We start from the raw sequence: 23857 nt of genomic DNA on the forward strand, positions 1-23857 counted from the left end.
TTGTTTGATTTTCAGGGAACCATTATCATTCCTAACCTGTCCTCAGTGCTGAAAGAGGAGGGACAGTGGAAATCTCCCCATGAGTTCAACCCTGAAAACTTCCTCAATGACCGGGGAGAGTTTGTTAAACCAGAAGCCTTTGTGCCATTCTCTACAGGTGATTCAAACGTTAAGCACATTCATAGGTTGAAAGATTTATTGGAGGTTTGATTGAAGAAATGTCATTAGGTTATGGATGCTTACATACTAATAAAGGACTGGCTTTATATACTAATAAAGGACTGGTTTATCTAAAGCCAGTTGAGTAGCACTTGAAATGTTTTGGCTCTATGAAACCTGATGTACTTATATGATTCTGTTTTCTTCAAGTTTGTATCTTCTTGGTCGAATGCACTTATTTTAAGTCGCTTTGGATAAAAGCGTCAGCTAAATGCAATGTAATGTAATGAAGAATATGCGTTTTTACCTGCAGGTCATCGTATGTGTCTCGGAGAGGTTCTGGCTCGTATGGAGCTCTTCCTCATTGTGGTAACGCTTCTGAGGAGGTTCAAGTTCATCTGGCCAGAAGATGCAGGAGAGCCAGACTACACGCCTGTTTTTGGTTCGACCCAGACCCCTAAACCCTATTCAATGAAGGTGCTGGTCAGACGTCGGAGGCTATCCTAATTACATCCTACACAATTCAACACTGGATCGTAAAAAAAGTGTTTTGATTATTGCTGCACTAATCAATCAATTAATCATGATGTTTAAGGGGTTTACTTGTAGTGACAAACCCTCAGGGGGATTTGACCATGTCTGCAGTTCCCTTCAGCTCTACAGAACTTTATCGTGTCTTTCTACTTACTTTTTTCACACAGTACACAAAACCTGTAATTAAGTCTCACTGCTCTCATCTACCTAGTTTCCAGCCCAAAAAAATATACACTTTTGTGAAGATCAAATAGCTAAAGCAAAGTTGATTGTACTCACTGTTTTGTTCACAGATGGCACATCATACAGTAGTATTATATCTTATCTGTTGACCACAACATATTACTGGACCGACTAGAAAACCGGGTGGGACTTTTGGAAACAGTTCTAAATTGGTTTGAATCCTACTTAAAGGACAGACAAAACTAAATTGGTTTGAATCCTACTTAAAGGACAGACAAAACTTTGTTTCTATAGGTAAATACTAGGGCTGTCAGTCGATTAAAATATTTAATCGCGATTAATCGCATGATTGTCCATAGTTAGTCGCGATTAATCGCAAATTAATCGCACATTTTTTATCTGTTCTAAATGTTCCTTAGAGGGATATTTTTCAAGTTTTTAATACTCTTATCAACATATAAGTGGACAAATATGCTTTATGCAAATGTTTGTTTATTATCATTTGATCAATGACAAATATTCACATGAATATTAAACATAACAACCTCTGAACATTAAAAATATCCGCCTCAATTCAACCTGGAACCTCTCTCATACAATAAAATAATACAATAAAAGTGTGTGTGTGTGTGTGTGTGTGTGTGTGTGTGTGTGTGTGTGTGTGTGTGTGTGTGTGTGTGTGTGTGTGTGTGTGTGTGTGTGTGTGTGTGTGTGTGTGTGTGTGTGTGTGTGTGTGTGTGTGTGTGTGTGTGTTTGTGTGTGCGTGTGTGTGTGGAGAGACACTGTGATGGATCGTTGGAGCTATGTGCAACTCAAGGCATACGCTCGAACGGGAGCTGCCTGGACGCTGAAATCATGTTGCGCGCACTATCCGTGCTGAGTGTGCTGACTTTTCGTACAATGTCCCACTGTCTGGCTACCTGCATAAAGTCAAGTTGTCGGCGAAATGTCGCTCCTCTGTTTTCATTGAAAAAGCTCCTTATATCCGTTAGCGCAGCTAGCTAGCACCAGATGCTAACAACAACAATACACGTAAGGTGTGCCCGTTCTCTCTCTCTCGCTCGTTCGTTCGCGCCACACATACACACACCCACCCGGTCCTCCCGATGGCCAGTCGGTGCATGCCGGTGAGCATGGAAGTGTGGTCTGCCGCAAGCGGACGGCAGGAGCGGGGCTGTCAGCATCAGCTTGATGGTATTTTAAACTCGATGTGCTCTGAAACTACGGGGCGGCCGAGGAAAAAAAATACACATGCGTTAATCGCGTTAAAATAATTAGTGGCGTTAATTTGTTTTTGCGTTATTAACGCGTTATTAACGCGTTATTAACGCGTTATTAACGCGTTATTAACGCATTAACTTGACAGCCCTAGTAAATACACATCAGAGTTGACAAATATGACATGTGGGGTACCTCAAGGCTCCATCTTTGGGCCTCTTCTCTTTAACATCTACATGCTACCACTGGCTCAGATAATGAAAAACAACAAAATAAGTTACCATAGCTATGCGGATGACACACAAATGTACATTACAATCTCTGATTATATAATCATATGCGTGGGCCGCTAGAGTTTGTTGATCTCCAGATTAACAGCAGCATGAGAATAACCTGCCGAAAGTGCCGATGCTCCATGGCGGAGGCTCTGGTAGAAATTGCCGGCATTTGCGTTTTTACCCCCTTAATGTCTGACCAATGGTTGAACAGCATTTCCGTGCACATGACTTGTGTTTAAAGTTTATAGTCCATTTGAGTTTTGCCGTGTGAACGCAAACCGAACCTTCTGAAAAATGAAACAATGTAACAAACTGTGGTCTGGTGCGCACCAGAGAAGCGGACTATTAGGTGTGAATGCACCCTCAATGACTGATGTGTCAGCACTTTCTCCAATTAAACAAAGATAAAACGGAGGTAATGGTTTTTGGAGCCAAGGCAGAGGGTATAAAAGTTAGCGCTGAGCTTCAGTCTGCAATGTTAAAAACAACAGATAAAGCCAGAAATCTAGGTCATGGACTCTGACCTGAGTTTCAACAGTCACACTAAAACAGTTACTAAATCAGCCTACTATCACCTAAAGAATATATCTAGGATTAAAAGACTAATGTCACAGCAGGATTTGGAAAAACTTGTCCATGCTTTTATCTTCAGTAGATTGGACTACTGTAATGGTGTCTTCACAGGTCTCACTAAAAAATCTATTAGAAAGCTGCAGCTAATTCAGAACGCTGCTGCTCGAGTCCTCACTAACACTAAGAACGTGGATCACATCACTCCTGTTCTGAAGTCTTTACACTGGCTTCCTGTGTGTCAAAGAATAGATTTCAAAATACTACTGCTGGTTTATAAAGCTTTGAACGGTTTAGGCCCAAAATACATTCTGATTTTTTATTTTTTATTTTTTTATTTTTTAAAACTCAAAATTGTCTGGGAGCCATATGCCATCACCGGAAGAGCCATATATGGCTCGTGAGCCATAGGTTCCCGACTGCTGCTCTATAGCATACCATCCAACCTCCTCAATAAACTCCAACATATCCAGAACTCTGCTGCCCGCCTCCTCACCCACACCCGCTCCCGAGACCACATCACTCCCATCCTCCAGAACCTCCACTGGCTCCCCGTCCGTCAAAGAATCCACTTCAAAGTCCTCCTCATTACTTACAAAGCCCTCAACAACCAGCCCCCCCCCCCCTACTTCACAGACCTGCTGCATCACCACACCCCTTCCCGCTGCCTCCGCTCATCAGAAGCCAACTTCCTATCCATCCCCACCCGCACCAATCACCGGACCTGGGGGGACAGAGCCTTCTCCGTCGCTGCCCCCTCCCTCTGGAACTCACTCCCACAACCCATCAGAGACTGCACCGACCTCACCACCTTCAAAAAACTCACAAAAACTCACCTCTTGAATCTGGCTTTTCATGTGTGATTGTTTTTGTATTATTTGACTTTAACTTTAACTATATATTTATTTGTTGTTCCTTTCTTCTCTTTTCTTTTTTCTTCACTATTATCTGTAAAGCGTCTTTGAGCACCTGTAAAAGCGCTAACAAATTAAATCTATTATTATTATTATTACAAGCTTGGCAGACCTATCTTTGGGCAGTTTCTCCAATTCTTCTTTGCAGATCGTTTCAGGCTCCATCAGGTTGGATGGTGAGTGTCAGTGCACAGCCATTTTCAGATCTCTCCAGAGACGTTCAATCCGGTTCAAGTCTGGGCTCTGGCTGATGCACTCAAGGACATTCAGACTTGTCCCGAAGCCACTCCTTTGTTATCTTGGCTGTGTGCTTAGGGTCGTTGTCATGTTGAAGGGTGAACCTTCTCCCCAGTCTGAGGTCCAGTGCACTCTGGAGCAGGTTTTCATTAAGGATCTCTCTGTACATTGTACACTGTACATTCATCTTTCCCTTGATCCTGACTAGTCTCCCAGTTCCTGCTTCTGAAAAAAATCCCCACAGCATGATGCTGCCACCACATTGCTTCACTGTAGGGATGCTATTGGCCAGGTGATGAGCGGTGCCTAGTTTCCTCCAGACATGATGCTTGGCATTCAGGCCAAATTTGGTTTCATCGGACCAGACAATTTTCTCGTGGTCTGAGAGTACTGCTCCATGGGGGTTTTCACGTGCCTTATTACTGAGGAGTGGCTTCCTTCTGGCCACTCCTTAGGCCTGATTGATGGAGTGCTGCACAGATGGTTGTCCTTCTGGAAGGTTCTCCCATCTCCACAGAGGAACACTGTTGAAATCGACCAGCTGTTAAGGTGGGGGCGGGGCTTTTATACGCGAGTAGTGAAAACACTTCCGCGTAGTCTGCTCGCATATCCTCCAAGCCCCCAGGAAGTGCGCCGGACTCAGATGAAAATATTCGTGGTGGCCAAACGGCGGTACTACACTTCTGTTTGGTTGCCAGGCCCGGAAACACTTTTTTCCATTGACTTACATGGGGAAAGAGTGGTCTGTAAATCGTTGGATAATTTTTTTTAAACTAAATAAACTACCTAGTATGTACACTTGTATAGCCCTTATTAAAAACATTCGTTCCTCAAGTTGTACAAATGTGCTAATAACGTTATTCTGAGAGTTATTTCCCTCTGCATTATGAACGATCATACCCACGGGGCCGCGCCGCCCGGCACGTTCATGTTACGTGCTCAGCACTACATAGGTTTATCTTTACCCATGGATGCACAATAAGAACGGACCCATATGGTCTTACTGCCATCCCTCGGGGCTGTAATAATGGATATATTGCACATGTTTGCTGTAATTCATCATTAGTAAAATATTATACTACATGGGCTGTATGGCCCAGAGCTACAGATCGCGTAGTGACTGTCACTACCCGATCCGTACCCCTGCCCTATATGTACTGCGCATGTGCGAAATGGTCCGCCATATTGGAGAACTCCGGACGGTAACCCAGGAAGGACAATTGACAGAGTGGCTTTTGGCAAAGCTGAAAAATAAAACTTGAGAGAGATGAGTTATTGTTATCACAACGTGACTTCACTATTATTTAACAACTCTTTTTATTGGGTTCTTTTATTTGGGGTTAGGTACATTGTCAGAATAAGTGAGAAATGTATTTAACTTCCGTTAGACAGCTATCATACTGAATAAATATTTACTGTGAATGTATGCAAAAATGCATGGCATATGGCTGTCTAACCGAAGTTAAATTCATACCATATGCCATACATTTTTGCATACATTCACAGTAACTACAGGTATGCAACATAGTATTACAGTTAATAGAAGCCCTTAGTAGGCGGAGTCGGCCACTAACGGCTTGACACGCATTCTGGTGAGATCAGGTTGGTATGAGAAGTATGAGGCATGGCTACAATGGGTGATCTGTTTGGTATTTTAAGCAAATAACTTCACAGACATGTTTTGTATAGGTATGGCCCTACAATATATTTTTCAAATATTGAGTAATAGGTCCACTTTCAATAACATTGTCCTGTGTGAACATGCCCCCGGACCCCCCTAGAGGATGTGAGTCCCACCCCCCTGTTCACATGGCTAGGATACTAAACTGATTTGCACACTTTTTATATAGTAACCTACAGCATGCCCATATGTTTCTGTTTGGGTAGTAGATTTATAGAGAGTTTTAATTAAGTTTTTATTCAGTATTTACGTTTCATATCCTTTATACTCTATTGATATATAAAGTATATATTTTGTAATGTACAATTCTCTGGCTGGGCCCAGATGTTACTCCAAGCAACGCCACTGTTTGGATCTTTAAAACTGTGTATGTGAAGTTGCTTCTTTCGCAATTGTGCTGTTCATAATATATTTTCTAGAGAGTAGGGCTTTCATTTTGACATTTGTACTTTTTAAAAGTGATTTAAATGTGCCACCCTGCTCTGAATCTGTGCCCCAGATTGGCTACCCAACCCAAAAATGTCTAGACCCGCCCCTGCTTAGCTAATTAACTTGCTACATACAAGTCTGTGATGATATATTCTATGATGCAATTTTTTATATAAAGTAATTAAAATCAGGTTATAATCTGCCAAAGATTAGAATGACGTTCACATGTTGCCACATCAATGATAACAGTTAAGGGACAATATATTCACACTGGCAGAAACTTGTCTAAAGAAGCGTGTCTAAAGTCAAAGATGAATCTTAATTGGGCCAAATTTGACCTTGAGTCACCCAAAACAATTCTGCTGGGTCTCCCAGACCCAAACACCAAATTATACACTTTTTCTTTTAGAGACCTTCAGACTTGGCAAAAATTGTCAAAATCTTCTTTGTAGTGTTCATATAGCTGTTGTGGAAGATATCATGAAGCCTTGTTCCGATAAAAAAAACCTGGAGCATAGTTATTATATCATTTTAACTTGAAACGGGTCACGGGAGACCCGAACACAACATAAGGGTTAAGGATACCTCCCCAAAAATGTGCATTATAACATACACAACAAACACAGCTATTTTTAGTATTCACGGCTGTCAAGCTAGAAGCTGGTGGAAGACTCCGGTGATGCGCAATGGGTTCGCTGGCAGAATGTGCGACCATCCAATTCTTTATTGCTGACTTATTAAATGAATGTGATGGCCACTGATACCAGATTTGTTTCCCCTTTCCCCTCAAAGCAATTATTCATTGATTAATGTTGGAGTAATTCAACAAATACTCATGGATTAACTTTTCTTGCTCCCAGCAATGTAACACACACTTACATTGTGAAAATTAAAACCTCTGTGTTTGTGATTCAATCACAAAGTTTAGAAGTAGGCCAGTAGAGTTGACGTGGTGTTAAAGCACAAAACAGGACAGTGTGCCTACCTAATAACATTTGCCAAGACATTTTTGATAATCCTCCATAGGAGAAGGGACCCTTCTACCTGGCATACAGGTACACGGAACACTGCACTATTCCGTTTTTTATAAAAGCCGTTTGATGGGGGAACAGGGGTGTGTTATTGAAGCTTTTGTGTGGATTGTTTTACTGGGCGGTCTCTTGATTGTCAGTGGGAGGCCGGGGGTATTGTGTGTGTGTGTGTGTGTGTGTGTGTGTGTGTGTGTGTGTGTGTGTGTGTGTGTGTGTGTGTGTGTGTGTGTGTGTGTGTGTGTGTGTGTGTGTGTGTGTGTGTGTGTGTGTGTGTGTGTGTGTGTGTGTGTGTGTGTGTGTGTGTGTGTGTGTGCGTGTGTGCTGACATGGACCTTCTGTGATGACATTCAGTTGTGTAACTGATGTGGCAGGGAGCACAGAGAGAGGAATCGCAAATGAGAAAAGGAAACCATAAGAGCAACAAAGGTAGATTAAATTAGACTATATTTAAAAGAAACAAAAGACAAGAGTAAAAAAAAACTAAGAGACCAAGTTGAATCGGCAAAGTACGGAAGGTAACAGATTGACGGACTGAGATGGAATCCAAGAGACTGAGACAAACTTGGGATTATCAATAAAGGATCGTCAGAGGTGGAGTTTCTCAATCATGGACTAATCTCTGAGTCTGCAAATACATTCTCACACATATTTGATACACACATACACATTTGGTTTCCTGTTTTGAGCCATCTTGGCAGTGGACAGGTGTCACTATGCAGGAGTCTCCGGGTGCCATGGGTGTTGATGGAAGCTACGCCAGCAATGTTCCCGCATTTCTCACCAAGCTGTGGACACTGGTGGAGGATCCAGATACCAACCACCTCATCTGCTGGAGCGCTGTGAGTCAGTCCTCAGGGCAAATGTAAAATATGCTGTATAAACTGTGAAGAATTTCATTTAACTTAAAAAAAAGCATACGAGAAAGCCAAAGTAAAAATGTAGATGCACTTTGTTGTATTATCTTCCTTAGTAGATACACTCGTGCTAGAGTTCTTAAACAGCAAACTCAAAGACTTTTTAAGGGCTTTTCAGGCCTAATTCTCTTATATTCAAGATGTTTGAACACTCTTTCATGGTGTGTTGCAGTGATGGCACACTGCCTCATGGCACAGCAAAGCAAAATATTGTGTACTGTAAGTTGAACGATAGAGAAAGAGGCTTATTTAGCAGTTGAAGAACTAAGTAAAACAATATCAATCTGTGCACAAAATATATAAATTCAAGCACTTTCAATTACTATTATTCAATTTCAATTACTATTATTTCTGTCCATTCTTCAAAATAACTTTCTAGGCTACACACTTTCAAGTATTTTCTTGAAATCCCATAGCCACTGTTCATCATATTCCTGCTGTTCTGTGATAAGGAACAGCCTTTTTAAAATGTTAATCAAACGAAACGCAAAAGCACACACAAGTCAGAAATACATTTTAGGCACCAAAATGAAGTCATGAGACTGGATTGCACATGTTTAGCTTGCTATCTGCATTTGCTATCATTTAGCCTAGCGAGCAAAAATTACCCTCCTGCTCATGTTGTTAAGCTAACCCCACAAGCGAAATAGCCAGAGATGAAAAAACCCTCTATCAAATAGTTATATAAACAATATAATACAATAAACTTAATATCAATTACATTAATATAAAAAAGTTGATAATCCTGATGTTTAGCTGGCCTAGGCTTTTAAAGGGAGGGAATCCTCATGACACACATTTTTAAATAATTATCATCCGATAAAACAGACCAGTCTCTGCCAGTCTTTTTTTTTTTTTTTTTAATCCGATGACGTTATCAGTGATTTTAAGCTGATTAATTACCGAAATAACATCAACCCTGTGGGCGGCGCCATTTTGACGAGTCACATGACTTATTTTGACGAGTCACATGACTTATTTTACCTTAATCGACGTGAACTATGCGTTTGGTGTCGAGGACAAATTGACGTATGTGCTTTGTTCATGTTGTTTACTCTAGTTACTCTCACAATTCTATTGAAATATGCCTCATTGTATCGCGAAACATTGCCACAATTCGGATAGGAACACTCCACGGAATGCTCCGTGTGCACGTTCGCTCCGTGAATGCTCCGGAATGCTTTCTTTATTTGATTGATTAACTACTATGGAATTTATTCAACTACATTGTACCATTATTATGTTAGGCAGGGCTGCCAACACTCACGCATTGAGCTTGAGAGTCACGCAATTAACCCATATCTCACGCACTCACGCCACACTTGACTTTCCTCACGCTAAGTTTTCGTCCAAAACAAATTTATATAAATATACAAATAAAGTGAAGGAACAGCAAACCGAGCGGTCTACGAAATGAGACGGTCTTCTGGCTTAGTTCAGTAAAGTTGGAACGATATTGGAAGATTCTGATTTCACGGATCAATAACTCATGAAAACGTTATTCAGACACAAATGACGTCTCCTAAGTACCGTGGTAAGGTTGACAACGAACTACAATCACATTTTGATAAAAGAAAAAGCCAATACGCGCCGTCCTCCGAGCTGGGCACATTACATTGGTCTCTATCCGCAGCCGGAGAAGAAACGAGTGCTCAGGGACCGTCTGCAAAGTGCAAATCCGAAAAAAGAGAATACAATAATATTCAATCACTATTATACAGCTTATTACTACCAAACTCACCACACACATCAATAGTCTCCTGTTGGTCACACTACAGCAGAGAGTTTGGAAGAATATGCTATGGAATAATTGTGGGGAATATTTATAATGTAAAATCTTCAATAAATATGGCATCATCTTAAATAACTTTACTATTATACAGTATATTTCTACCAAACTCACTATTTGCATTGTTGTTGTTAGCATTTGGTTGGCTTAACGGATATTAAAAGCTGTTTCTAAAACAATGAGAGGGAGAGCTCTGTCCTGTCAGACTGACAGATAACTACAGCTCAGTGAGGTAAGGGACTCTGTTTAGATACTTTAGTCTAGTTATCTCAGTGGGTCTCATACGTTTTGGTCACCATTTATGAGAATAAATGAAAAACAGTTATGAAATACTATATGACAGTGAAACAAGAATACAGTTTAAAAGGTGAGTGATTTGTAAAATATCCATAAAGAAAAAGAAAATCTGTTTCCCATAAATTCATTTTGCTCTCAAAGTGCACCAGGTTGATGCATTTAACTTCAATATTTAAAAAATGAACACATGAACGTTTCTTTTTTCGGTTCACCAAAAAAAAATCTCACTCCAAGCTGAACTCAAATGTTGGCAGCCCTGGGTTAGGACTCCTAGCTTACATTGTTCTATAATGAGTGCATTCTGTAGATATGCTTTTTGATTTCTTTTATCATGGCTATACTTAGTAAACTTTTGGTTTTGAAAATTATCTGTAATTTTCCTTCATGTCCTTTCCATGCAATTGTAGACAGAATCCATTTGACACGCTTTAGAATTAACAACCATAAACTTCTTATTGAATATGGTCGATACACAAATACTCCTATAAATGACAGGTTGTGCAAACATTGCCATGAGATTGAGGATGAAAATAATTTCCTCCTAGAATGTAAACGTCATTATAAAACTTTTGATAAAGTCAATTCAATCTTTAATCCAGAACTTCCTAACCAAATAAAATGTCTTTAGTTGATATGTCCATTAATATCCGAACTCAAATACTCCGCCATGTTTTCGTCGAATGAGCTGTCGTGTTTACAAAGTGAACGCATAGATGACGTCACGACCTAGTTTTTCGGATCATGTGACTACTGAAAATGGTCAAAATGGCTGCTGCCTGACTTAATATACAGGTTTTGATAAAAAAGAGCTATAAAATCATTATTTACCGGGGAATATCGCTGATTTCTTCAGGGTATGGTTTAAACATAATGTTTCACTAAATACTGAAGTTTTTATTAACTATCTAATGACTGGAGCCTTCCTTTAAAGAAGGTTGTTTTAAGTCTTAATGCCCTAAACTCCTGGTGAGTTATGGTCTTAATAGGCTAGTGGTAGGAACCCTCTCAAATGGTCCAAAGATAAATCTGGGATAAGAAATATAAATATATTTAATATTTGATCATTTTACCTCTCCAGGTCTTTACCTTTGATTTAAATAAAACCATTTGAGAAGCTTACAGGAAAAATCACACTTCAAAGAATGTGATAATAGTCCCACTATTTTTTACCAATAATATATAATATACCAATAATATTATTGGTTGGCTTACAATATATTAGTGAACCTTTACAGCCAGCATCCAAATCACTTTTTGTATGTAAGCCTGCATTTATTTGATGAATCTGTTTATTTTGTCATATAAAAATGGTGTGTCGAGTGTTATCTAACATTTATAAGTATATTGTGATTACCACTCTTACAACGCATTTGACCTTTGACCTAGGATGAGCACCTACATGTTTAATTTTGTGAGCAAGTAACGAAAATGTATCTAAGCTCTTACAATGAAGTACCTACTTCATGTAAGTGTTTAGGTACATTTTTATAGCATTTTCTAGATGTAAACAGACCATTCGCAGGTCATTATGCGTTTATCACTGTTTATCCAAGGGAAATAGCTGCATGTGCAGGGTTGATGTGTGTCACGCAGGCTTCTGTGCTAAACAGGAAGAGGACAGCTTCTCTGTTCTTTTTGTGCAGAGACAAACACACTGACAGAAGCTCTTTAGTCCTGTGACATCTGTAGTTAAGAGTGTATGGCATCAGCTGTTGCATTGTCAGACTATTAGTGAGCAAGTGAGCATTACAACAAACAAAGCAACAGTAGGTCTTGTTAGGATTGTCAAAACTTTAATCATTACTCATTTGTTATGCACATGGGTTTTGCTAACTCCACAACTATCTTTTCAGAGTAAAAGAGCTACTGCAGTTGTTTAGTTAGACTGCAATGTTGGGTGAGAGAGCATGACTCATCACTCATATTAAAAGTATTAAAAGAGAGAAGGACTGGCTGACTGAGCTGAATTTTGCTTCTGATAAATGTACTCTGGGAAAGTGTATCACCTCCTTATAAAGGTCCTTTTGTTATTTAGATTGCATATTTTCAAATAGAGTAGCCTGAGTAACATGTGAAGCTGTCACCGACAAATAGAAGCAACATTATTGTTGTGGCAATTTAAAAAAACAATAGGGATGAGCCATTACATCGGTGAGACATCGGCAACGGCATTGGCTGACATTTTTTCAATCGGTGCAACCCTAAAAAACCTGCAAAAATACTTATTTTCATTTTCTTTTTGTACCAGTGAATCATTAGTTTGATTTGTAGGTCGATTTGCACACTCAGGGGAGTTTTCACCCAAAATTGACTGCATCAGTTACAGCTGCTCCCTGCTTCGTATCAAGTATTTTTTCTGCAGAGGGAGAGGAGAAAGTAATGTGTTCGTTACTTGATAACTTTATTTTCTATTGTTACTGTGTCTTTGTTTCCCCTGTGTACACAAAAAAAAGAAATAATATCAAGTTTTAATTAAAAAATATATTATAATAGGTTCAACATCATATTATTCTACTATGATTTCACATTAATGCATTATACTAATGCACTTATGTGACATAATACATTTAATTAAAGTCAATGTCTGAGTTTTTTCAGCGTGTAGGGGAGCTTTATCCATTATGTCTCACGACACACCAATCAGTGCACCCTGTTTTTGCATTCCAAAATAAATCAGTTTGAATTTTTGCATGGCTACAATCCTTGCTGCCATGTTCACTAGAAAGTCTCAGTTATCACCAAATCTCTGCACATGCTAATCATTTTAGTGTGGATAATAGCACTGATCTGCATAGAAATGGGCCAATGTTATGCCACATGTATGCAAATTCCCTGATTTATAAACTGGCAAGCAGCAATGGAACGCCACTATTTGCTTGCAGCACAGCTAGGCGTTCATTTTTATGCTTTTAGAGGCGCTTAGAGATTTACCTTGTCTCCTTCTGTCTCATTTGTGCAAACAAAGCAATCCTTTTTTTCCATTTACCCCTTAGTGTTCATGAGCATATTAAATAGCTACAAAGTGTTCTCCGACTTAAAGCCTCTAAAACGCTTCCAGGTTGGGTCAAAAGTCCAACAGCTCCATGTTTGCATTAGATTTAAAGAGGTCATTTATGAGATTAATTATCAAGAAATGCAGAGAGTAATTTTTATTCCTGTTCATGGGAATATAATGTGGCATTTTTGTCATAAATTCTGCAATTTCTCTGATGAAGCACAACGTGGTGCAAAATGGAAAACAGGCGTGACAAATTAGATTAACATTATTCTTCATTTTACTACAGTCTGACTTTTTTGCAAACAATGTCATAAGTTCCTCATCACTTAGGTTTTCCCAGGAAGTGAGGTGCTGTACCATGTGACATAATATTATTAATTACAGTGACACTTTCTGAACACTTGCTTTCTTGTAAGCATACCGCTTCTCAATTTCTGTAGCTGTTGGAAACTCATTATCAGCCAATATGATTCGTTGCAGATTCCATCTTCAAAACAACATGAATTATTTTCTCTTACTTAAAGTTCTCATGATCGCTGCTTCTTTTAACGATTTACTTGTTTCTGGAGCAGTTTTTAAGATGGCATAGTACATCATTAACTGATCATCAGAAAGAGAGTGTTTATGGCATCAACAAGTGACATTGAGCAATAGGGATGTAACGATACTAAAAACTCCCTGTACGATAATATCACGATAACAAGTCCACGGTATGATATTTATCGCGATATTGAATAATAAAGGACATTTTTTTCAAAAATGTTTTACTTGAAAAAAAAATCTTTATTAAATAACAAATCTGATTTGTACAGCATTTTAGTAGGATAGCAGTATTTTAAAGTGTCAAAAACAAAGTGACAGTAACAGACTGGAACAAGAACACCGGTAAAACTCACTAACTCACTAGCTCAGCATCATCAGACAGGTTTTTAGGAATATGAGCATCAGACCCGGCGCCAGGACGAATCTAAAGGGAGGGCATATCATTTTCATGGGAGGGCACACAAAACCGTCACGTGCTGCGGGTCTGCGGCACAATATATATCAAACAGCATGGCCAACAGCATTGCGTAAAGACGCACACTTATCGCAAATACATACACAAATAAAGGGCAATATAGAAACATTGTTTGCGTGGCAACACAAACACTGTTAAATCACGAGCAAGGCACACTAGTTAAGGATGGCAGCCTCCTCATCGTTGCACTCGGAGAGAAACAGTTGAGACGGAAACGATGAACTGTTTAGCCTGCCTTGGTCATGGTTTATTTTCTATGCACTGTAGGTGCATCCTTTCGCTCAGCTGAGCCATAGCTTGTCAACCCTCCCGATTTTCGCGGGAGACTCCCGATTTCATTGCCCTCTCCCGGTTTCCTCCCGGGGTCATATTTCTCCGGCATTTCTGACAAAATCAGATTTACTCGGTACTGTTTCTGCTCGGACTTTAATACAGCTACACCATTGTTTGGTTTCCATGGTGGCGCGTCTCTTTAGTAGCGCGCGCAACTGAGGGTGAGTAAAATATATCGCAGAAAACAGAACAAGAATCGACAACTCCACCCTCTGCTCACTCCTTTCCTGTATTTAATACAGGACCAGGCCACACATATGCTCCATCAAGGATGGTGCTACAGGCCGCAAGGCATTGCACTTAGAACTACAATAAGCATGTTAATGTTAATCTAACAGCTCCGGCGATAAACTAGCCCCCCCCCCCCCCCCCCCATTTTGCATTTTGAAATGCTCCCGATTTCTGAGGTCTCAAGTTTGGCAGGTATGCTAACTTAGAACATTATTTTGGCCAACTCTGCATCTTTGTGAAGCGTATACTCAAACAGCGATAGGAAGAGCCCACTGCCTGACTCGGACATGCTGTGGAGTGAATCGTGGTCACCTCTGAGAGGGAGTTGGTTGACAGCTAAAAAAAAAAGCTATAATATCAACAACAGTTGACACGTAATAACGGTTCCGTGCCAGCTGATGTGCACCAAAGTACTAATTTCCTTATTTGTTTCCTCGCGTATCTGTTCTTTTGATGCGGCATGTCTTAGCAGTCCTTTATCAGTCTGTAATGCGTGTCTCCAGTCGCAAAAACCTTTGACAGTAAAAGCCGCATCAGATGAAGACGTATTTACTTTAAACTGTCTACAGGGGAAACAAAAGGCTGCGTCTGCTTTTAACGAATATTCAAGCCATGGTCTGTTGTTGTACCATACAGTGGCAAAAGTGCGCTTCTTTCCTGAAAACAATCTCCCTGGATAACGATCCAGTTTCACCTGGTTGGGTTTATTAACCCCAAGATAACCTGGGGCTGTTGGTCTTTGAGCGGTTGCTGGCCCAAAAGTAGCATACCTGTTGATGTGCTGCAAGGTAGCGTCTGTAGTGGAGGCACCGGCACGGAGGAGGAGGCTGGCGGGTGTGGTACAGGGTGTGGCAACGCAGGTGGTGATGGTAGGGGCACAAGGAGCTGTTCCTCGGAGGACAGCGTTGGTGGCGGCCGCCTTGATGAGTCAAGGATTGGGCTCGCTAACTCAGCCCCGGGGTTTGCCGAGGTCAAGCTTGTGACATTAAGGCGTGCTGCTGTAACGGCAGGTGCAGGGTCGCCAGCAGCACCATCGGCTGCAGTTCTTTCATCGCTATTTCGTTTTAATAAATCCTTAGACCTTTTAAGCCAATTTCTGATGTCCATTTTGTAATTCAAACAGAAATGTACGGAGCCCCTAAAGGGAAACAAATCCGTTTTCCTGACTTTATTTTTTTTGAGAAAGTTACCGATGCACCAAGGAGGAAGTGGAACACACATTAGACAACCATTTCATTGCAGACTGTTATGTTTACGTGGGGAAATGAAAGATCATACATTATTTGAGATAGACTATATTTTGAAGTCAGACTTAATTTTATGGACATTTCGGCCAGGGGTGTAGAGCTATTGGTTTAAGCACCGGATTGGCAAAACAGGAGAGTTTGTAAACCAGTCTGCTTTGATCTATGAATTAATGTCCGTGACTCGCAGAGTAACTGCACCCCCCCCCCCCCCCCCTTTGATTTTTAGTCCCAGACCGCCCATCATGCGTCCTGATGACCGGCGATCTCCTCCATAAAACTAATAAAAGGGGGAGTAATCGGGCAGTTCGGTGTGTGTGTAGAGGTGTGTGTGGTTAAAACGGCCTGTGGTCACTCTTTATAGCTGTTCAATGAAGGTAAACACAGAAGGCGGTGCGTAAAAGCTCTTTGAGCGCTGGGGCTGCTCTTCTCTGAGTTACACGTCCCGCTGCCTCCTGGAGTGACCACACACCCCTGGCCGAAATGTCCTTAAAGTGAAGTCTGAGTACGAAATATATCTCAAATAATGCACTGTCATTTCCCCACGTAAACATAACAGTCTGCAATGAAATGGTTGTGTCCTGTGCGCTTCACTTCCTCCTTGGCGCACCGGTAACTTTCTCCCCCAAAAAAAGTCAGGATAACGGGTTAGTATCTCGTGCGCACGAGAAGGTATCTCGTGCGCACGAGATACTAACCCGTTATCCTGACTTTTTTTTTTTTTTCATGTCCCTTTAGGGGCTCCGTAGAAATGGGAGTAGAATGCACAATAAACAAATCCAGAATAGGCGGCAGAGTGTGACGCTGTGATTGGTCTAAATGTGGACGAATCACAAATCACAACAGACACATGAATTTATTTGAGGTAGCCTGTGATTTTCTTTTTTACTATCTGACATCACATATATCGTAGCATAAAAGTTCACCGTTTATTTATAATAAAAAAATAAAAAAATGTAAATGTTATAAATAATAAAAAACGTGTTTATTGGGGGAGGGCAGGAATGTCAAATGGGAGGGCCTGGCCCTCCCACGGCGCCAGGCATGATGAGCATGTCCACATTTCCAGGTAGAAGGTGTGATGTTTGGGCGTTTACAATATCCCCTGCTGTGGAAAAAACTCTCTCGCTTGGTACTGATGTTGCTGTTAACCGAATATTTTTTTAACAATGACGGAACAATCTGAAAGCAGTCTGTCATTTTGACAGATTAGAACAAACTCGGAACAGCGCCAACGTTTCCCCGCAGCGAGGCTCTGGTGTTTGCCGTGTTATGCATGCCCTCCAAAAGGAAATGATATAGTTTCCAAACCCTACTTTGCTGTACAGATCATTGAAATGTCTGGGAGTTTTTGCTTTGAGCTCCCGCGCGGTGCATTCATATCTCGCATGCATTACACGTCCCCCCCCCCTCACCCCCCCGTCGACAGTTTTCTCTCTCTCTCTCTCTCTCTCTCTCTCTCTCTCTCTCTCTCTCTCTCTCTCTCTCTCTCTCTCTCTCTCTCTCTCTCGGGCGCCGCCCCCCCTCTTCCCAGATGTTTGATTGTCATTAAAAATAAATAAAAAATATATTTCCAGAAAATATTTTCTTTTTCTTTTTCTTTTAATTTTTAAAGAACAAGGTAAATATTATATAGTTGGTATCAGTAAAATATATAATCTACAATAAAATCTCGTTTAAAATTGTTTTACGATGTCTAAAGTTACTGATAAGTCACATGTTTCCTGGCTGGCCACAGCGTGTATCATTACCCTCTCTCGTCCGGGCGGTAGAAAGGAGCCCTCAGCCAGAGCAGCTGCAGCCAACAAGCTGACTGTTGCTATCTTTAAACTATGCCGCCGAAACATAATTTCAGCCAATCAGCGTCGTCAGATCTGATGCTCAAAGGGCGCCCTTTCAGCGCCCTGGCCTGTGTCTGTGAGTTGTTTGGGCTCGTATCAAAGGTGACGCTACAGTAATTGTCTGCAGGTGTAGACTCCTGTGCTAGTGGATCGCCGGAGCTGTAGATTAACATTTAAATGCTTATTGTAGTTGTAAGGGCAATGCCTGTGGCACCATGGAGCATATGTGTGGGCTGGACCTGTATTTTACAGGAAAGGAGTGATCAGAGGGTCGAGTTGTCGATTCTTGTTCAGTTTTCATCTTCCTCACCCTCTCAGACTTTGAGTTGCGTGCTGCTAAAGAGACGCACTACCATGGAAACCAAACAATGGTGTCGCTGTATTAAAGTCCGAGTGGAAACAGTCGTGAGTAAATCAGATTTAGTCAGAAATCGGGAGAAATGCGGGAGTTTCCCGCGAAAATCGGGAGGGTTGGCAAGTATGACACACACACACACACACACACACAAACACACACACACACACACACACACACACAATGTTCGTATTTAGTCTAATGATTTTAAATGGGAATTTAATCATTTGAGTCTTCCCAAAACACCAGTGTTCTGCAGTCGTCGTCGTCGTCGTCGTCCCCCCCCCCCCTCTGACATCACCAGAAGTCATAATTGAAGTGGTCATTTCTCAAAAAATCATTCCGGGGGATGATCCCCCGGACCGCCCTAGTATGGTTTTGTCCCCATTTCCACAGCCCCACCAAAAATATTTTCCACCAGCCGCCACTGATTATGACGGATATTTTACGATCCTGTCTGTCAAAATGACGGACAGCGAAAAAGTCTAACGCCACCTCAGTGGGACAGAGAGATATGCTTTGGCCATGCGTGACAGGTAGATTTTGTCAGTCTCACGACGGTATTGGGACGTTTATTTATCGAGATACCGCGATATTCGGTATATCGTTACATCCCTACTGAGCAATAATAAGCAGGAACAGACTAACCAGACAAGTCAAGACATTGCGTTGATTGTAAATTAAAACCTATCATTAGAATGGAGATAAAAAAGGTTGTGAAGTGTATGTGTGTATGTCAAGTATGTGATCACAGCTGTTTAATAATAATACAAATCCTGGCTATTTTCTGTTTCAGTCTGGGACAAGTTTCCATGTGTTTGACCAGGGACGCTTTGCCAAGGAAGTTCTGCCAAAGTACTTCAAACACAATAATATGGCAAGCTTTGTCCGACAGCTCAACATGTGTGAGTACACGTTCCTCACCTCCTCTGTAGTCTTCTCTCAACAGCAGTATTTATACTTTGTTTGTGTATATTTATGCTTTTAATGTGTGTGTCTAGATGGTTTCCGTAAGGTGGTGAACATTGAGCAGAGCGGTCTGGTGAAGCCTGAGAGAGACGACACAGAGTTCCAACATCTGTACTTCCTCCAGGGTCATGAACACATGCTGGAACACATCAAGAGGAAGGTATGGACATGTACATAAAGTCTCAAAGATAGAGTGATCATGAAGTGTTTCAAAATAATTTAGAAAGACATATTTGGAGATTTGGAGAAATTACCTAAGCTCAATCACAGTGACATAAGAAGCATGTGCAGGCTGTTCAAGGTTGATTGGTTAATGTGCTCTGTGTGACTTTAGAAGTGATTCATCTCTAAACATGACCACCCCTCTCCGTAGTCCGCAGTGTGTGAAGTGATGTCAAAAAGCTGTATGTAGCTTACTAAACCCGGCAGGAACTACTTTGCTGATTTGACACATTGAATGATAATCAGGAGAACTGCATAATTTAAAAGGAACAAGAACATACTTTCCGGAGCCAACTGAACTACTGTATAAAAGTAAAAAACGTGTGATCTGTAAAAATTGAATTTCAGACAGGAATTGAAACCCTACCTATCTAGCAAGAAATATATATTTGTATTTAAATGGCATTGGATTACTATACTTTCATTGGATTTCCTGGAAAGATATCTTAGCAAAGGAGCATACAAATGATTTTACTTTACGACATGCAGTGGTGGCAGTCCAAGTCGAATGCCAATATGCTTTGATTTAGAAAGTACAAAGGTTAGCATGTGGACTGGCTGGGTTTTGCATATCATCATAAGCTTGTTAGCAATGACACAAATTACAACTAATGCTGATGGAAAACAATCATTTTGAAGTATATGTACATGGGTATAGCCAATTTCCTATACATTCCGCCAATATTTGTTGAGACATTACACAAATAAATGTCAACGTAAGATTGCAGCGAGAGAAAAAGTCAGGGGATCACATAAGAAATTAGGGTTCAACCTCTGGGGAACATGACTCAGCAAAATATTAGCAATTAATGTGAAAAGTTATTGAGAAAAAAGGGGTAAACCTTTGCTCTCATGGGAGCTGTACTGCCAGTGTGGCTAACATCTCCAGTGAGTTTACTTTCTCACAAACACAGCAGAGGGAATATGTGGTTGTTGTCTGAATAACTTACCAAATAAGGCTGTACTGTGTGTTTAGGTATCCATTGTGAAGAGTGAGGAGACCAAAGTTCGTCAGGAGGACCTCAGTAAACTGCTGTATGAAGTCCAGCTTCTCAGAACACAGCAGGACAACATGGAGTGTCAGATGCAAGACATGAAACAGTGAGTACAGAGATGTTGTTTGTGTTCCAATACCCGACCCGGCCCTAAGTTACTGCCCTGGGGCCCCAAAACCTCAGGAACAAGTTTAATTATTGTCAGGAGGTTGTATATTGTTCCGTTAGTTGCAAATGGAAATTAGGATTTTAGGAATTTATAAAGCGAACATCACAAGTCCTGGGTTATTTTATTATCTTAAAGGTCACATGTCATGCTTTTCCGGTTATTACCCGTCCCCTTGTGTGTTATGAAGGTTTTTCTGCATGTAAACGGTGTGCAGAGTCAAAACCCTCAAAGTACACCCTGTAGCGAGTAAAACTCTAAAACAGAAAATACCTCCCCAAAACGCCTCGTTGGTGAAACGTCATCATGACGTCATCGTCATTTGATTCTTCCGGGTACGGGTCCATTTAGTTCCGGGTACGTGCTTTCGTAAGCACGTACCCGGAACTAAATGGGCCAATCCGTGGAGCCGTTAAGTTACGCCCGCGGAGCCGTTACGTTAAGCCCCCGCTGATTGGTCCAAATTGACCAATCCACACACACACTCAGTGCAGGCAGCCCTGTTGATTTCTGCTCCCTGGCTGCAGGCTGATAACAGACAGTTGGGATCGCGCGAAATTCTCTCTGCAGACCCATTCTCACAGCGTTTATAAACCTATAAACCTTTTTCTTACTCAATATCAAGCCACACTTATTGTTTTTATTTCGGCTGTGACTTTGTGTGTGTTCAGGTTGAGTTTGGCTGTCTTTGGCTGTGTATAGCTAAACAAGGAAATCACAGAGGGGGAGGGGGGGGGAGCTGCAGCGAGCCGTTTAGTGGAGAAAGTGAATACTGCTGAATACACATACTTTACAGAGATGCTGTATGCGAAACCAATGTGAGTTTGGAAAATTGCACAGTATTTTTCTATTTTAGTATACCTCAACAATGGAATTATGATCAGTGGAAATGGCCATGGCACCTCTCCTTTAAGGTCCTGTTTTGTAGGGGCCTAGTTTAAAGACCTTGATTATTTTGGTTATTATTTAGTTTGTGTTAATTTAATAGATAACTGGTTGGTATCTTGGTAAAAATTCAAAAATGTGATTCAGTATGTGAATGCAAACTAATTTACATACCAATCGGAAAAAAAGTAATTGGATTTGACGGTTAATTTTTTCCACTGATTAAAGCATTTTAAGCCTGACTATGACTTGTTTTAAATGGCCTTATGGTCAATATTTTGTTTGTATTTTGTAAGAGAACATATAGTTAAGATGAGATAAAGTTTACATTCAGTCGGTCTGTCAATTAATCCTCTAAATTGGAACAAATCATCCAGTGGATGGACTTTTTCTCTGGGGCTTTTGTTGCTGAAAATAGCTGCTATGAGTCTATTGTTTGATGGAGCTGCTTTGTGCTCAGTATTGTTTGCTAATGACAGGAGAGAATGTTCACCTGCTCACCTGACTCTCTCTCACACACACACACACACACACACACACACACACACACACACACACACACACACACACACACACACACACACACACACACACACACACACACACACACACACACACATTTTTGTAGACGTGGACAATGCCATATTCCGCCACACATTAGTCTTTAGTATATTGTGCACACATGATACAAGTTTTCTACTTCTGAATATATAAATATATATACATATATTTAGAATTGATATAGATATATTGCACAGTAGATCGCTTGCAAAAGGGTGATGATAAACAAAGAAATCTTGGAAGTGAGACCATACCTCTGTTGCTCTCTCCTTACTTCAGCTTTAGGGTTACGGCTCAATGCTACATTAGGTGCTACTAGTATAACATACCTGAATGTGTTACCAACTGGTTGATGAAAAAAAACGCAAACGAAAGTGATGTTCAACTAAATGCATATGAAACAAGCTATGTGTTAGGTAAGACGCTTCCAAATCTTAACCAGGTTACAATTAAGATTTGAGCCACCACCTCTTATAAATGTTTTTCTCCTGTTTGCAGGCAGAATGAAGTCCTGTGGAGAGAGGTGGTCTCACTGAGACAGAATCACACACAGCAGCAGAAAGTCATGAACAAGGTCAGTCTTTACGAGTGTAAGTTTGCGGGTCTGAACTATAGGTCGTACCAGTATTAACACAAGGGAGATTCTCTGGAACAACTTTAACAGTCATTGGGGTGTTCAGAAGATCTATGTGTGTGCTTGTATATTGTCTGTGTATATAAGTGTGTATGTGTATATATACTAATACTGTCTATCATTTAAAGATTACTCAGGAATAACATTTCAGTGGCTTTATCACTTCTTCTGATACCTCTGAAAGAAATTATTTTATGTAAGCACAACAAAGAGATTCTTTTTCATTATGTACCAACTCTACATGTTTTAACATGTTTAAAATCAAATAGATTTATGCTCCTTATAGTTTTAGGCTTGTTTTGTCATAGATTAAATATATTGTCTTATAGGACGAAATGTGTTTATTTTGGGTCATTCAAGTTATTGTCCTTTACCGTGTTGATGTATGTAGAGAAGGACTAATTGTGAGTGTTTGTATGTGTGTGTGTGTGTGTGTGTGTGTGTGTGTGTGTGTGTGTGTGTGTGTGTGTGTGTGTGTGTGTGTGTGTGTGTGTGTGTGTGGGTGTGTGTGTGTGTGTGTGTGTGTGTGTGTGTGTGTTTGTGTGTGGGTGTGTGTGTGCGTGTGTGTGTGGGTGTGTGTGGGTGGGTGTGTGTGTGTGTGTGTGTGTGTGTGTGTGTGTGTGTGTGTGTGTGTGTGTGTGTGTGTGTGTGTGTGTGTGTGTGTGTGTGTGTGTCTGTGTGTGCGAGGAGGATGCTGATTCATTCTGTGCTTTCTCTCATTGCCAGCTGATTCAGTTTCTGTTCAGCCAGATGCAGTCCAATACACCCAGCACTGTGGGCCTGAAGAGAAAGCTGTGAGCACACACACACACACACACACACACACACACACACACACACACACACACACACACACACACACACACACACACACACACACACACACACACACACACACACACACACACACACACACACACACACAATGTGGGGCAATCAACACAAGTGAGACAAACAGGGCCAGAGGGAAGGGCTGGCTCAGCTGACAAACTCAACAATCTAACTCAACGAGGGCTGTGAATGGAGACAAGTGCTGAATCAGTCAGTCAGACACACACAAACACACACATTAACACACAGGGAAGGCAGAGCAGAGTGCATGACCCTGCTACAGCCTGTGTGTGAAAAATGCTGGTTCAGCTTTGTTGCTGAGTGGGAACAAGGCCGTCAT

At 40.9% G+C, this 23857-nt stretch overlaps 2 protein-coding genes across 2 annotated transcripts in view; both read left to right on the plus strand.

Annotated features, from left to right (window-relative positions):
* LOC307041927 (cytochrome P450 2D15-like) overlaps positions 1-1493 on the plus strand; it is a 30191-nt gene extending 28698 nt beyond the window's left edge. The window contains exons 10-11 of the mRNA XM_079685535.1: positions 16-157; positions 473-1493. Coding sequence (XP_079541661.1) covers positions 16-157; positions 473-666 — 336 coding nt within the window. The 3' untranslated portion in view covers positions 667-1493. The remainder of the gene's footprint in view (positions 1-15; positions 158-472) is intronic.
* Positions 1494-7947: 6454 nt separating this feature from the next.
* hsf4 (heat shock transcription factor 4) overlaps positions 7948-23857 on the plus strand; it is a gene marked incomplete at its 5' end in the record, with an annotated part of 35791 nt that continues 19881 nt past the window's right edge. Inside the window, 6 exons of the mRNA XM_079682853.1 lie at positions 7948-8073; positions 19051-19159; positions 19256-19383; positions 20422-20546; positions 22551-22626; positions 23413-23480. Of these exons, the coding sequence (XP_079538979.1) occupies positions 7948-8073; positions 19051-19159; positions 19256-19383; positions 20422-20546; positions 22551-22626; positions 23413-23480 (632 nt within the window). The remainder of the gene's footprint in view (positions 8074-19050; positions 19160-19255; positions 19384-20421; positions 20547-22550; positions 22627-23412; positions 23481-23857) is intronic.

Source organism: Notothenia rossii (assembly GCF_949606895.1).
Source record: "Notothenia rossii genome assembly, chromosome: 5".
Taxonomy (NCBI): Eukaryota; Metazoa; Chordata; class Actinopteri; order Perciformes; family Nototheniidae; genus Notothenia; species Notothenia rossii.